The sequence below is a fragment of the Dasypus novemcinctus genome, chromosome 2 (genome assembly GCF_030445035.2).
Source record: "Dasypus novemcinctus isolate mDasNov1 chromosome 2, mDasNov1.1.hap2, whole genome shotgun sequence".
Classification (NCBI taxonomy): Eukaryota; Metazoa; Chordata; class Mammalia; order Cingulata; family Dasypodidae; genus Dasypus; species Dasypus novemcinctus.
In genome coordinates, this window is record NC_080674.1 from 83,721,276 (window position 1) to 83,738,056 (window position 16,781).

The window sequence follows — 16,781 nt, forward strand, 5'->3', positions numbered from 1 at the left end:
CTAGGTCAGCAGAGGGTGGAGTCTTTCATGGAACATAGATCAGGCTGGCATGCTACTGGAACCGATTTGAGGGCTGAGTACAAACAGTAGCTTGGGAGCAGAGGAGCAGTGAGCAGTATCAGATTTAAGGAGAGAGGGAAAAGGAGGGTTAAGCTTCTAGGAGATAAGGAATGGGTGGGTACAAGAGATGACCAGGTTAAAAGGCTGAAAACACAGGTCATATAGAATGCAAAGGTGCTGACTGCTCATTTTTTGGGGAGATGCCCATATTTCAAGGGCAGCATAGCTGATTTTGCATATAGTCTGCCTGCTTGACATTCCTCATTGTGAAATGCATTTTCCACTATGCCTTATTGTCTCTCTTCATTTAATCTAAATAATTGTAATAATATCAATATTTTATCTAGAAGAGGCTATTAAGTCATCTAATTCAACCCATTTATTTTTAAGTATTATCAAATTCTTACTGCATTTCCAAAGGTAGTTGGCATTGAATTATGTGCCCTGAGGATCACAAAATTTCCATTACACATATTTTCAAGAAGATTTTGAGCTAGTGGATAGATAATAGATAGGAATATTCAAGCAATGAATATTTATTGGTTAAAGTAGAGAAGAAAATTTATTTTATGGAACAATTTATGAATTGTATTTCCACTTTTTTTAGTCTCAGGACTATTGTTGAGCAAGAACTTCTATCAGTAAATGAATGAATTGTTATGTAGTATACATTTTACAAGTATTTTCCAAATGTCCATGTTTTATATTGCATATCAGAAAGGAGGGATTCAGGAAATAAGTCATTAATGCCTAAAAATAAACTACTGAGTGGAAGATCTATTACATCATTGCCTCCCTAGAACCTTACTATTTAAAAACAAAATAGAAAAAGCATTGAACATCATATTTGCATTGTGTTACCTTCTTTTTTTTTTCCTTTTTTAAAGATCTATTTATTTATTTATTTCCCACCCTCCTCCCACATTGTATTGCACTTGCTGTCTGCTTTCTGTGTCCATTCGCTGTATGTTCTTTTGTGTCTGCTTGTCTTCTCTTTAGACAGAACTGGGAACCAACCCCAGGACCCTCCGGAGGGGGAAAGAGGTGCTTAATCCCCTGTGCCACTTCAGCTCCCTTGTCTGCTGCTTCTCTTATGGTCTCTCCTCTATGTCTCTTTTTGTTGTATCATCTCATTGCGCCAGCTGTCCACATGGGCCAGCATCTGCGCAGGCCAGCTTGCCACGCAAGCCAACTTGCCTTCACCAGGAGGCCCAAGGAACTGAACCCTGGACCTTCCACATGGTAGATGGGAGCCCAATCTCTTGAGCCACATCCGCTTCCCTTATTTTCAAATTATATTCTATTTCCACCTTTAAGGGACTATTTGAATGTTTCTTTCTGGGCCCCACTTGTGGATTCTTGAGTCAAAGCCAAGAAAAAGTATTAAAACCCTCACCCTATATTCAAATTATTGTGCCATCTTCTAAATTCTACAGTCAAAAGCAACAAGCTGGGGAGCAGATGCAGCTCAAGCGATTGAGTGCCTGCCTCTCACATGGGAGGTCCTGGGTTCGGTCCCCTGTGCCTCCTAAAAACATAAACAAACAACAAGCAAACAAATGAAAAAACCAACTCAGGGATGTGGACGTGGCTCAGTGATTGAGCGCCGGGATCCCACATGTGAGGTCCCGGTTTCGATCCCCGGCCCTGGTACCTCAAAAAAACTACAAACAAAACAAACAAACAAAAAAGGCTTCCAAGATTGCTAATATTTGTGTTATTAGTACTATTAAGATAGAACCAGTATACTCATTTGTTCATTCATTCATTCACTACATTCATGCATTCATTATTCAACAAATTTACTGTGTGCTCCAACTGAGGATGAAAGGATGAAAAAGACATAGCTCCTATCTTCATTCTGCTCACATTTCAGCTGTGTAAACAGACATGTAGGTAAATCATTGTGATTGAGTATGATAGTTGCTATAGTGGAGGCATATGCAAGACTGCAAGGGGATTATAGAAAAAAGGATTAGATTCTAGGAGGTGGAATAGAGTGGGAGTAGTTACGGTTTTCACTAGATATTATTAGAGCTCCTATTATATTAATACTAGCAACTGTTATAACCAGATTTAAAGAATGCCCATAGAAACCATCCGTACTTATTTTTTATTTTTTATTTATTTATTTTAAAGATTTATTTTTTATTTATTTCTCTCCCCTTCCCTACCCCACCCCCAGTTATCTGCTCTCTGTGTCCATTCACTGTGTTCTTCTTGTGTCCACTTGTATTCTTGTCAGCGGCTCCCGGAATCTGTGTCTCGTTTTGTTCCGTCATCTTGCTGCATCAGCTCTCCGTGTGTGTGGCACCATTCCTGGGCAAGCTGCATTTTTTTCACACTGGGCGGCTCTCCTTATGGGTGCACTCCTTGCGCGTGGGGCTCCCCTACGTGGGGGACACCCCTGCGTGGCAGGGCACTCCTTGCGCGCATCAGCACTGTGCATGGGCCAGTTCACCACACGGGTCAAGGAGGCCCTGGGTTTGAACCTTGGACCTCCCATGTGATAGACGGATGCCCTATCTGTTGGGAGAAATCCGCTTCCCTATGCTTAGTTTTTAAATTGCTGCTAGTTCAATTTCCCCATTGACTGCCTTTGACATATATGTCATTCTTTAACTTTTGTTTCTGTCCAACTTATCCTGATCCACATCTGGTTCATTTTAGATGATTGGCCTGCTTTTGAGTTCTGTTTTGGGTTGAATTGTTTACACCAAAAAGACACGTTCAAGTCCTTACCCCTGGTCCTAGGAATGTGGCCTTATTTGGAAATAGAGTGTTTGAAGATATTATTAGTTAAGAAGACCAAACTGGATTGAGGTGGACCCTTAATCTAATATAATTAATGTCTTATAAGAAAAGGAAATTTGTACATAGACAGACAGACAGAGGAGAACACCATGGATTGCTGGCAAGCTACACAGCCTGAAGCTATAGGCAGAGGCATGGAACAGATTCTTCACTACAGACTTCAGAGGAAGCATGGCCTTGCTCACACCTTGATTTCAGACTTCTGGACTCCAGAACTATAAGACAATAGGTTTCTGTTGTTTTCTGTCACACTGTTTTTGATACTTTGTTATGGTAGCTTCAGCAAACCAAGACTCTAATACTTTGAGTCTGACTTAGCACTCTCAAAGTGCATCGCTTTTGGTAATAGCCCTTATCCTTGACTTTTTGCAGCTTGAAACAGGAGGAGCTTCCCTAGCTAGACCTTCAGAATCTTCTTCCAATCAGGACCCGTCATTCAGCCAATTTTATTTTTCTGGGGTAGGGTATTTGGAAAAGGAAAGTAAGGGAATGCAGGTGTGACATGGTGAAAAACTAGGATGCTGGAGATTGAGAGGTACATAGTAGGTTTGGAAAGACTGAAAAACATGAGAACCATGGATTTTGGACATTATTGCTTTAGGTGATGGCACCCATAAATGGTTTCCAGGAGTATAATGACATCATTAGGTCTGCATTATAGAAAAATAACAGTGTTATGACAGGACCATAAAGAGGAGAGTTGCAGTCAGGGACACTAGTTAAAGGCAAGAGATAATGAAACCTTGAATTGAGTAAGACAGTATTGGTGGAGAAGAAAGAGTAAGTCAGAAAAATATGAGAAATGGAACCAGTAAGATTTGGTCACTTAACTGGAGGCTGAGGTTGGGGAAAAGAAAAATAATGAAGGTATTTCAATGTTTTCAGTGGTTGGTTGGATTACTTTTCCTTTGTAATATTCATTACACTTGTCATTTATATAATGGATATCTCCAAAAGACTGAACTCCATGAGGGCAGAGACTTTTGTCTTTCTTCCTTATGTATGCATTCCCTAGCTTGTGGTGCAGTGTCTGATTATTAAAAAAATATGCTTAATTAGTAGTTGTTGACCAACTGACTAGTTTTATTAATTCAATACATATATATACATATATATTTTTAATAATAAACTTTATTTTTAGAGAAGTTTTAAACTAAAGAAAAATTAGATAAAAAGTATGGGGGACTTCCATATGATCTTCACCCACCTAACCACACATTTTCCCTTATATTAACATCTTACATTAGTTTGGTATATTTGTTACAATTGATGAACCAATGTTGAAGCATTGCTACTAACCAAGGTCTGGAGTTTACCGTATGGTTTACACTTTGCACTGTACAGTTTTAAGGCTTTGACAAATGTATAATTTCATGTAACCATCATTGCAGTGTCATACAGAGCAATTCTAATGCCCTAAAAATGCCCTATGTTCCACCTATTCTTCCCTGTATCTTCTCTCAGAACCTCTGGTAACCACTGTCTTTATATCAATGATACAAGTTCTTCCATTATCACATAACAATAACTACAATAACAATAAACCTACTTTAGTTTATGGTTACTTTTCCCCCTTATGTTTGTTCATTCCTCAGTTTTGAGGAATTTGAGACGATGTCTGCTTTGACTGCTTCACATTCAGAGGTGCTTAGATGTTATGGGAGGGATGGAAGGGAGTCTTTTGCCTTCAGTTGTAGATGTTACTTGTTTCTTGAGATGGGACCTGTCCATCATCATCATTTTGTCAGTTGTTCTGGGCAAGTCCGAAGAACTGGAGAGTAGGTGTTGGCTGGAACTCTGCTGGGACTGGCATATTCCAAGTCTAAAGATTTAAATCTCTGACACATATAATTAATGGGTATCATGATATTTATAGGTTCTCATAAAAGGGATAGAACAATCATGACTAGGGAAATTATAAATGAGTCTAACTCTGTTATATCGGGGAACTAGATGATCATAAATTCCCAAATAGGGCCAGATAGAGAGTATTGATTTCATGAGGCTGTGTGCCTTGCTTGTAGGGTCTGGACATCCTTAGAACCCTAGGGAACACTTTTATTTTTTAAAAAATCAATTAATAAAGCATACAATCCACCAAAGTGTACAATCAGTGGTATTTAGTATAAATCACATAGTTGTGCATTCATTCCTCCAGAGCACTTTTTTTTGAGGCTTTATTTACTGTGGCAGTTAGTAAAATCTGCCTGGGACCTGCATAAGGATGACCTCCAGAATGACCTCCCAATTCACTTTGAGTCTCTTAGCCGTAAAAACTCTTATTTAATGCTTTCCTCTTTTGATAAGGTGTTTCTCCAAATGTATTGCTGATTCATACTTGGTAATAATCTCTTAGTCCCACAGAGACTCATTCCCCAGGAGAGATGTCCCACATTGAGGGGAAGGTAGTGAGTTTATTTGCTAAGTTTGGCTTAGAGAGAAGCTACTTTGAATAACAAGGAGGTTTTCAGGAGGTAACTTTTAGGCATTAATTTTAATTATGATCAGTTTCATTTTTATAGGAATAACATTCATACGTACAAGCATTAAGATTGAGGGCTTCCCATATTGGCCTGTTTTCTTTTATTATGTACTGTGTGTATAGTCCAGAGATTTTTGCCATTTTATTTGAGAAAGTATTAGGACTTCCCAGGATGGGAGTTTTAATATTTTGTTGGCTGCTTGTGGGCCTCTATCTATTGAGAATACTTACCTATGACAACACAAGTATATTCACATCCTGTAGAAATATACTGTAGGTACATTTTTTCCCATGTATCATCTCACTGTTGACACCCTGTACTGGTGATGTATCTTTGTCCTAGATCCTGAATGAACATTCTTATATTTGTGTTCTTAACACAGTCTTTGGCCACCCTATAGTTTACTGAGTTGTATAATTGCCTGTTTTATCCTCTAGTTTTCCTTCTAGCATCATCAATGGACCATACCTTCCCTTTTCAACCCCATTCACACTCACACTTCAGTGCCATTAATTACACTCATTATCACTGTGCCACCATCGCCTCCATCCATTGCCAAACCATTATCATCGACCTTATAATAAATTCTGACCAGAGTAAGCATTGGCTCACCAATCTCTACTCCTGTTCTCTCCTGGTAAGCTATCTTCCAGACTTGATCTCTGTGAGTCTGCTCAGTATCCTTAGTTCATATCAGTGAGATCATGCAGCCTTTGTCCTTTTGTGTAAATTTGCTCAACATAAGGTCCTCGAGGTTCATCCATGTTGTCATGTGTCAGTACATCATTCCTTCTTATTAGCTGAATGATATTCCATCATATATATAGCACATTTTGTTTATCCACTCATCTGTTGATGGACTTTTGGGTTGCTTCCAGCTTTTGGCAATTGTGAATAATGCTGCTATGAACATTGGTGTGCATACATCTCCCTACTTTTAATTTTTCTGGGTATATACCTAATAGTGGGATCTTGTAGATCTTGTAGATGTTTCCCTACATTAACTCCAAGGAGTTTTATGGTGCTGGCTCTTTTATTAGGTCTTTGATCCATTTTGAATTAATTTTTGTATAGGGTGTGACATAGGGTTCCTCTTTCATTTTTTGGGAAACATATATCCAGTTCTCCCAGCACCATTTGTTGAAGAATCTATTCTTTCCTGGTTGAGTGGGTATGGAAGCCTTGTTGGATATCAGTTGTCCATAGATGTATGGTTCTATATTTGAACTCTCAGTTTGGTTCCATTTGTCAGTATGCCTATCCTTATGCCAATACCATGCAGTTTTGACCACTGTAGCTTTGTGGTATGCTTTAAAGTCATGTAGCATGATTACTCCAACTTCATTTTTCATTTTCAAGATGTTTTTGGCTATCCAGGGCCCCTCTCCTTCCAAATAAATTTGATAATTGGCTTTTCCATTTCTGTAAAAAAATGCTGTTGGAATTTTTATTGGGATTGTCTTCAATTCTGTAAATCAATTTGAGTAGAATTGACATCTTAATGATATTTAGTCTTTCAATCCATGAACATGGACTATTCTTCCATTTATTTAGGTTTTCTTTGATTTCTTTTAGCGCTGTTGAGTAATTTTCTGTTTATATGTCCTTTCCAACCTTAGTTGAGTTTATTCCTAGATACTTGATTCTTTTGGTTGCTATCATGAATGCCATTTTTAAAAAATTCCTCCTCAGGTTACTCATTACTAGTGTACCCAAATGCTATTGATTTTTGTGCATTGATCTTATCATGATCTGATCACTGAACTTGTTTATCAGTTCTAGTAGCTTTGTTGTAGATTTTTCAGGAGTTTTTCTTAAAAGATTATGTCATTTGCAAAGAGTGAAGTTTTACTTCTTTCTTTCCTTTTGGATGACTTTTATTTCCTTTTCTTGCCCAAGTTTTCTAGCAAGAACTTCTAACACAATGTTGTTATTCAATCAAAATATATTTATTAACTACCAGGCCTTATTATATGTGAATTTAACCTTTAACTAAGACATGAAATGCATGAGGATGAGTATGTTTGGCAAAAAATAATGGATTATGTTTTATAAATATTTTGAATGCTGATGCCAGGGATATCATTTGGAGATATGAATCTAATGGAAATTTCAAAAAAGTGTTTTTGGTTAGACATTTACATTTGGGATGTAATTGGAACCTGATACCATAGAAATGTTTGAGACTATGAGAAAGGGTAAGTAAAGGGAGACATGGAAATGGCAGTAGACAGAATTCTAGGGAACACAGATATTTAAAAGGCAAGAAGAGAAAGAAGAGCTACTTAAAGTAACTTTGAAGAATGCCCAACATAGCCATATGACACCTTGTCATCTGAGAGCCTTCTTCCTTAAGAGGTTAAGTCACAGGTTCTTAAAAGGTTAACTATAAAAGGAATTGTAACTTGGGGAGAGGGGAATGTCTTCATTTTCTAGGGCTACCATAATAAAGTACCCAAATTTGTGGCTTAAAACAACAGAAATTTATTCTTTCAGAAGTGCAAAATCAAGGTATGGCTTTGCTCCCTCTGAACTCTAGGGGAGGATCCTTCCTTGCCTCATGTTTGTAGGCAATCCTTGGTGTTTCTTGGCTTGTAGCTACATCACTACAATCTTTACCTTTGTTGTCATATGGCATTCTTCCTGTATATCTGTGTCTAAATTTCTCTCTTCTTATAAGGACATTATTCATTGTATTGGCGCTTACTGTATCAATTTTATCCATGACTGCATCTTAACTTGATTATTTTTGCAAAAACCCTATTTCCACATGAATTCACATTCAGAGGTTCCAGGTAGACATAAGTTGTTAGGAGATACTCTTCAACCAGTATTTTTTTGGGGTGGGGTGGTTATAGGACTACCTAGGGTGGATGTAGATAGCTTCAGTCTTGTGCTTCTGCCAACAGGAACCACTCAGAAGGTGATATAGGGCAAGAACGCCCTGTTGACACATTTTCTAATTTGTCTGCTCACAGTTAAACATAAAAAAGTGGGCCCTTTGCAAAGCTGTAAATTAGACTAACATTTTTTGAAAGCTTGTTAGTTTGCATTATTTATGAAGATTGTTGTTTATAACAAGTTGGAGATAGAGCCTGAAGAGGCCAGTCCAATCCTAAACCACTTATGAATCTGAAAAGAAATGGTTGAGTTAAAAAATAGGTTATTTAGGGAATTATATAGGAACTCACCACTTTCTTCATGATTTTTCTGTAAACCTATATCTGCCCTAATAAACAACAAGACTAATATATACATACATGTAAAGAGTAGATGCAGGTAGTAGTTCTACTATCAATTTGAATATGAATTTGAACCTAAATTCAACCCTAGGACCAATAATTGGTGCTAGTCAAAACTCATACTTAATAACCCAGGTTTTCTAGTTTAGGCCCAGAGAAGCGTCTGATAAAGATCCTCAGATAAATAAAAAGTTTTCACACCTTGAAAAAAATAGGTTATCTAATTCTTGTTTTATTCCCCTGATACTCCCTGGACTTTTTAAAGTATATGCAGCAGTTTAAAAATACTTTGGCATGTTTATAGAAAGTAAAAGTAGTACCAATACAAAATCATGATTTAAAAGTTGGGATTTGTTTTATTAAGAACAGAATTTGAAGCCATCAACGAAGATATAAATTAGAATAGGATGTAGGAATTAAAACTTGTAACTTTAATTTTTTGTCATTGAAGTCTATCATTGTTCTAAAGAGTTTCTTGAATTGATGTACTTGATTTGATCACAATCATTACTAACTAAGATATTAATAATAGTAAAATTGCTTTTATAGGTTCAACTTTGATGCATCCTTACTTAAAATACCTGTGGACTGAGCAGAAACATGTTTCACACGTAACATCTGTTTTTAGTCTGTCATAAAGCTAGTTAAGAAGAGGGCATAAAAATGAAGAGGTGATACTAAATTGTCATTTTAAAAGTATCAGTCACAACAGCCCCAGGAAAGACTGAACAGATGAAAAAAATAATTAAGCTAAACTGGGCAAAATGCAAACAAATATAGCTCATTTTAGACAAAAAAAAAGAGGAAAAAATAATAAGTATATAAGATTTATGTATGGGATTCAGGAATGTTCTTCCTTTGCTCAGGTAGTTTCCTCTTCTGTCTTGAGGATTATTATTGTGTATTTTTTATAATGTAACATTCTAATTAATGATGCAATTATATTTGTACTCATATGCATATACACATACAGTAATAATATGGAAGATCCTAATTGATAGTCCCTTGTCATCTTACCTTCCAGGTGGTACTGGTATTACTGTTTGCCTTGCCATTTTAGCCTATTTTAAAAAACTTTATATTGCCTTCAAATATCATAAAGAACAAGTTATTTTTGTTTTAGTTCTTTGACTCAAAATAATTCTAGTGTATAGTATTACTCTGAGTATTCTGGAATACATAGACCTTAGAAATGGATGATCCAGTGAGAAAATACTATTCAATGTTGGAATAAGCCCCTGAATTACTACAGATATTAATTCAACAGATATTTGTTGAGCATTTATGTACCAAGAAGGGCATTAGGTGTTATAGTTACAAAGACTAAAAGACATTGTTTCTTTCTTCAAGCAATCTAGTGGACACACTCACCAACAATGAAAATACAGTAAAATAATTGTTATTATTAAGATACATACTAGTACAATATGTTTCTAGAAGGAGCAGGATCTAAGATTGCCAGAAAATCACTGAAAGGCTTCCTAGAAAAAGTGGGATTTGAGCTGAACAGAAAGAATGAATAAGCACTTTCTAGGTGGATAGTTGAGGGGAGCTCATCTTGGGTTAGGGGTGAAGCATATATTAAGGCATGAGGAGTTATGGGGTAGCAGGAGAACTACAAATATCTGCAGAGGGGAGCAGAGGATGCTAATAGATGAGAGGTGGCAGATGAAGGCACACAGGTGGGCAGGGAGGCTCTGGCAAACAAAGAGCCTGAAATGCCATGCTTGGAAATTGGATAGAATTTTGTCTGTGTAATTGCATCATCACGTGTCAGGAAGGGAACTGTGGTGGGAGTGTGGAGAGTAAATTGGAAGTGGTCGAAACATGAGGTGGGGCATTAGTAAGGGAACTATTTTAATATTCCAGGCAAGAGGTAACAAGGGCTGAACTAGGGAAACTTTGTGATGACAGCTGGGTATTATGTGCATGCTGTTGGCCAAAGTAGGGAATTCAGGAGGACAATTAGTTTTCCTTTCAAAGATAAGAAGGTTAGTTTTGGTCTGATACTCAAAAAGATGTCTGAGCTAAAGTTGTAAATGTTAGATCTTTGGCAGAGAGGTAATCCTTAGAGGCATGGAAATGAATGAGAACATCAGTACTGACTGTCACGGACAAGGAAGTGAGTTTTGTATAAGAACAAAAGCATAGGGATAGATGTCAGATCCTTGGAGGCAAGTGAGACTATCATTACAGAAAGTCAGAGCCATGGATGTGTATGAGACTGTCAGCACAGAGATTGTCAGAGTGATGCAGGTGAGTTAGCGTTTGTGGTGGTTTGGAGCTGTATGTACCCCAGAAAAACATGTTCTTAATTTTAATCAATTCCCGTGGGTATAAACCCAATGCAAGTAGGACCTTTGATGAGGCAACATCAGTTAAAGTGTGACCCACCTCATTCAGGATGGGTCTCAGTCCTCTTACTGGAGTGCTTTTTAAATGGCATGAACACAGGCAAGAGACAGAGACAGAGATAGAGAAAGCCACAAGAAGCAAGAAGCTGCATCAGAGCCCAGAACAGAAGGAAGAGACCAGGAGATGCCACCATGTGTCTCACCATATAGCAGAGGAGCCAAGAATCACCAGCAGCCAGTCTTCAGGAAGAAAACATCACCTTGGATTAAACATTTTCCTGGCCTTAAAACTGTATGATAAATTCCCATTGTTTAAGCAAACCCCTTTCATGGTATTTGCTTGAAACAGCATAAGAAACTGAAATAGTGGTCTTCAGAGACATGAAAGTGAGTGAGGGGTAAGTGAGACCACCAACATTGAGGTAGATGTTGAAGCTGTGGGACTGGGGTGAAATTATCTAAAGAGTATATGAAGTGAGAAGAGGTATTATATTAGTCAGGGTTCTCTAGGGAAACAACTGACAGGAGATATATGTAAATATTATTATGAGATTTTTATAGGAATTACCTCACATAACTGTGGGGATGCTCAAGTCCAAATTCTGTAGGACAGGTCACAAGCTGGGAAATCCAAGGAAGGTTTTTCTTTGTGAATTCTCCTGGAGAAGCTGGCTGCCTGAAGTAGAGATGGAAATTCTCCTTTCTGACTGCCGGCATCATTACTTCTCCTTTCAAATCTTTGAACAGATTGGATGAGACTTCTCTCCATTGTTGAGGGCAATATCCTCGTAGATTGTAGAAGTAAATCAACCATAGATGCAATCAACTTACTGATGATTCAAGTTCATAAAATATACTCATAGTAATAATCAGGCCAGTGCTTGCTTGACCTAACAACTGGACACCATAACCTGGCCAAGTTGACACATGAACTTAACTATCACAAGGGCCAGGACCTGATCCCTGTGGAACCCTACCCTTTTGATCCAGGTAAAGGATGAAGAACCCACTCAGTGAGGAAGAAGGAATGATAGAGGGATAGCATGAGGACTTGGAGGAGAGATATCACAAGAAGCAAGTTATGAGAGAATGAGTGGTTATAGACACAGAGGTAGTGGCTAGTGCCTTTAGGTTGACAACTTGAAGGTGTCCTAAAAAGGAGATGACCAAAGTGAGAGCATTTTCTCTTTGCAGGCTGTGAATGGAAGTCAGATTGCCCTGCACATTGAGTAGGAGGTGAGGTAGTCCAGACACTGGATACAGATTACTTTCTCTGGGAGTTTGTAAGCAAAAGGATAGTTTTACAGTGGTAGCCAGTGGGTAAAATAGGGTCTTGGGGCAGTTATTTTTGTGTATTTGTTTGTGGATTTTAAAGATGGGAGACTGTTTTTCTTATGCTGAGGGAAGAGAACAGATGGAGACAAAAGGCTCAAAATATTGGAATGAGCTTGTTATCACTGTCCCGTCTAGTTTCCTCTGCCAACAGTGGGTTGGTTCTTAACATGTTTTGGTGGAAAAAGAAGAGTGCCCAAAACAGTAGCTGATTGAAATTCCCCTTTAAAAATTTCTCTCTCTCTCACCTTCTTCCCCCAAATAGGGGAGTTTGCTATGGTAGATCTAAAAACAGTATAAAGTGAGGTTTTAGGAATTGGGATCATTTTCACCTACCCTGTTACTGATTGCACTGTTCCTTTGTGTAGGGAGAGAACAGTTTTAAAAAGGAATAAGGTACAAAACTGCTCTTCAAATCTGCTGGTTCTATGCTCTAGAGGTGGGCATTGAGCAATCTCACATAGTTCCTATTTCCCCAATATGTGTTCTGATGTATTGGTCTAAATCAGATGTTAGAAACTTTGATAGAACAAAATGCCATTTCTCAATATGAAACATTAAAAAGATCTTCTGTTTTTTCTGATTATAATTTCAAGTGCATTTAGAAAGATCTAAGCTTGAAATATTGGATGTGATATTTTTCTTAAGGGATAGTTAGTTTGTTAATTTTTTGCATCTGATTCTTACTAATTGTTATCATAAAAATATTTGATTAAAAAGCAATTTGTGGGAGCAGATGTGGCTCAAGCAACTGAGCATCTGCTTATCCACATGGAAGGTCCTGGGTCCAGTTCCTGGTACCTCCTAAAAACAAAAACAAAAACAAAGCAAAACAAAACAAAATTTAAAAAAAAAGCAATTTGTGCTTAGTACTGGATTTTCAAACATTACAAAAGTATAAACATAAAAGTGAAAAAGATATCCCCTGTTCACAATTTGGTATCTTTCCTCCAAATTTTTCAGTGTACACACTAATATTAATATTATTTATTTTAAATAAAGATGTCTCATTAATATTTGACCTTTTAAAATAAACTTTTTAAAGAAGATTTATTTATTTATTTCTCTCCCCTTCTTCCCCCACCCCGGTTGTCTGCTCTCTCTGTCTATTTGCTGCGTCTTCTTTGTCCACTTCTGTTGTCAGTGGCACAGGAATCTGTGTTTCTTTTTGTTGCGTCATCTTGTTGTGTCAGCTCTCCATGTGAGCGGCACCATTCCTGGGCAGGCTGCAATTCCTTTAGCGCTGGGCAGCTCTCCTTATGGGGTGCACTCCTTGCATGTGGGGCTCCCCTACGCGGGGGATACCCCTGCGTGGCAGGGCACTCTTTGCACGCATCAGCACTGCGCATGGGCCAGCTGCACACGGGTCAAGGAGGCCCGGGGTTTGAACCATGGACCTCCCATGTGGTAGACGGATGCATTAACCACTGGGCCAAGTTCACCGCCCAGAATAAACTTTTAAAAATAATAGTTTTAGGTTTACAGAAAAGTTGTGATGATGGTACACATCTTTTATATTCTTTTATGTTCTCATATACTCCACACTAGTTTCCTCTTTTATAGCATCTTATATTAGTATGATAGCTTTGTTAAAATTAATGAACCAGTATTGATACATCATTATTATCTAAAGTCATACTTCATTCAGATTTCCTTAGCTTTTACCTAATATCCATTTTTCTCTTCCAGGATCTCTCCCAGGATACTACATTATACTGAATTGGTATGTCTTCTTAGGCTCTTTTGGCTATGGTAGTTTTTCAGATTTTCCTTGTTTTTGATGACCTTGGCAGTTCGGAGCAGTGCTGGTCAGACATTCTATAGAATGTTCCTCAATTGGGATTTGTCTGATGTTTTTCTAATGGTTAGATTGGCATTGTGGGCTTGGGGAAGGAAAACCACAGAGGTCGTGTCATTCTCGTCACATCATATCAGTGTGATTTACTACTGCCAATGTTAATTTTGATCATCTAGCTGAGGCAATGTTTGTTAGGTTTCCCAGTGAAAAGTTATTTCCCCCACTTTAATACTGTACTCTTTGGGAGGAAGTCAGTATACGTAGCACTTAATAGATGTTATGCTTCACCTTCTTGATGGGAGCATATCTACATAAATTATTTGGATTTCTTGCTCAGAAAATTTGTCTCTTTCCCCCCTTTATTTATTTATTCAATAACTTATTTATATTAGTGTAGATTCATGGATATTTATTTTATTCTTTGGGTTATAATCTAATCCCACATTATTTCTTTGGTTGATCAAATTGTTCCAGCTTTGTACTATTAGTAGTTCTTTCAGTTGGCTCTTGTACCCCTTTGACATACTTCCAAAACTGTGGGAATTTTTGCTTTGTTTTGAGTACTTCCTCACTTTCTAGCACTAAAAGATGCCCCACATTCATCTTATATGTCTCCAGTCCTAAAACAGCTATTTCTCCAAGGACCTCTGATTCCTTTTATTGAAAAATGGTATTAGAAACCAAGATCTGGGTGCTAGGTATGTTCTCTTCTACTGGTGTGTCATTGTTTCTCTGCTCTCCCAGCTGACAGTGCAAGAAAATATATGTGTGTATACTAACCCACATTTCTACACATATCTATAAATATTTATATATATACATATATGTGTAACTATTTGTATCCATATTAAGTTAAAGGTGAATTCATGTTGATGTCTTTCACTCTAGTGCATAAGTATATTGTTCACTGTAGCCTCCTCCCATTCCCTATCTGTAAACTCCTACTCCAACATTGAGAAACCTAGCTCCTACCATTCCCCATCCATTTACTTAATTGTTTATTTCCATATACGTGTATATCAGTATCAGAACTGTAGCCCTGTGGGAAACAACTTTATCAACTGGAGAAAAGTGCACCTATGTATAGTGTATTTTGCCTTTAGTCGTTCATTTCCAAAACAATTGTCTTGTCACATTCTGCATTCCATCCTTGCCTATAACTTTTTAAGTGATTAATATACTGTAGTCATTTAATATATACAATTTGATGAATTATGACAGTTATATATACTGTGAAGCTACCATTACCATGAATATACCGAACATTTACATTACCCTCAAAGATTTATCTCTTTGTAGGCCATCCCCCAACCACAGGAAAAAAATTGTTCTGCTTTTGTTACTATAGTAATTTGCATATTATATAAATATAATCATAAATATATATTCTTTTGTGTTTGTGCTTCTTTCACTCAGCATAATTATTTGAGGTTCATCCATGTTGCAGCATGTATCAACAGTTCATTCCTTTTTATTGCTGGTAGTATTCCATTGTATAAATACACAATTTGTTTATCTACTCACCTGTTGATGCACATTTGGGTTGTTTTCAGTTTCTGACTATTGTAAATAAAGTTGCTATGAATGTTCATGTGCAAGTCTTGTGTGGACACATGTTTTCATCATCTGGGATAAATAAATAGTAGTGAAGTGGATTGGTAATATGGCAGGTGCATTTTTAACTTTTTATTGAATCTGCCAGTTTTCCAAAATGGCTGTACCATCAGTATATAAGAGTTATAGCAGCTTCACATCTTTGCCAAAACTTATAATCAATGCTTTAAATTTTTACCATTCTAATGGCATCATTGTAATATTGTACATCTTTTCAGTGTATTTGTACATCTTCTTTTTGAAGTGTATGTTCAGATCTTTAGCATACTTTCAATTTGGATTTCTTGTCTTTTTATTGTTATGTTGTTGGGATTTTTTATATGTTCCAGATATGGGTCCATTATCAGATATATGTATTGTGAATTTTCTCCCATTCTGTGACTTGCCTTTCATTTACTTAACTTTGTCCTTAGAAGAACAAAAGACTTAATTTTGGCAAAGCTCAGTGTGTCAATTATTTTTGTATGGTCATGCTTTTTGTGTCCTAAGAAATCTTTGTTTACCGTAAGGTCACAAAGAATTTCTCCCATGTTTTATTTTAAGAATTTTATAATTTTAGCTTTTGCATTTATGTCTATTACCCTTTTGTCAATTTGTGTATATAGTGTGAGGTCAACTAAATGTTCCCTTCAGTTCCCCATACTATTCAGTTATTCCTGCATCATTTGTTGAAGAAAAAGTCCCCATTAATTGCCTTGGTGCATATGTTGAAAATCACTGCAAGTCAGTTTTTATATTTGGTTCTATTTCTTTTTGACTCTGTTCTATTCCACTGGTCTATACATCTATTATTATGTCTATTTTACACTGTCTTACTTACTGTAGATTTATAGTAGGTCTGGAAATCAGGTGATGCATGTCCTCCAATTTTGTTCTTTTTTTTGTAATTGCTTTTTATATCTAGTTCTCATGCATTTTTCTATAATCAGCCTCTCAATATCTAAAAAATACTGCTAGGATATTGTTTGTGATTATATTAAATCTCTAGCTTTTGCATCATTTCCTCCCAGAGCACCTTCTGCCTCATCTCTACCAGTTAGAATATGAAGGGCAAAGTTGTTGGGGTTCTTTATATATTCTGGAT

The 16,781-nt window shown here is 37.1% G+C and overlaps 1 protein-coding gene across 6 annotated transcripts in view; it reads left to right on the forward strand.

Moving 5' to 3' along the window:
• ATG10 (autophagy related 10) overlaps positions 1-16,781 on the forward strand; it is a 381,492-nt gene that overhangs the window by 225,530 nt on the left and 139,181 nt on the right. For 2 of the 6 annotated variants that reach the window (XM_058275548.1, XM_071208847.1), the window contains one exon: positions 13,975-14,008. The exons of the other annotated variants lie outside the window; for them this stretch is intronic. In XM_058275548.1, the coding sequence (XP_058131531.1) occupies positions 13,975-14,008 (34 nt within the window). The remainder of the gene's footprint in view (positions 1-13,974; positions 14,009-16,781) is intronic. 6 annotated transcript variants of the gene reach the window in all.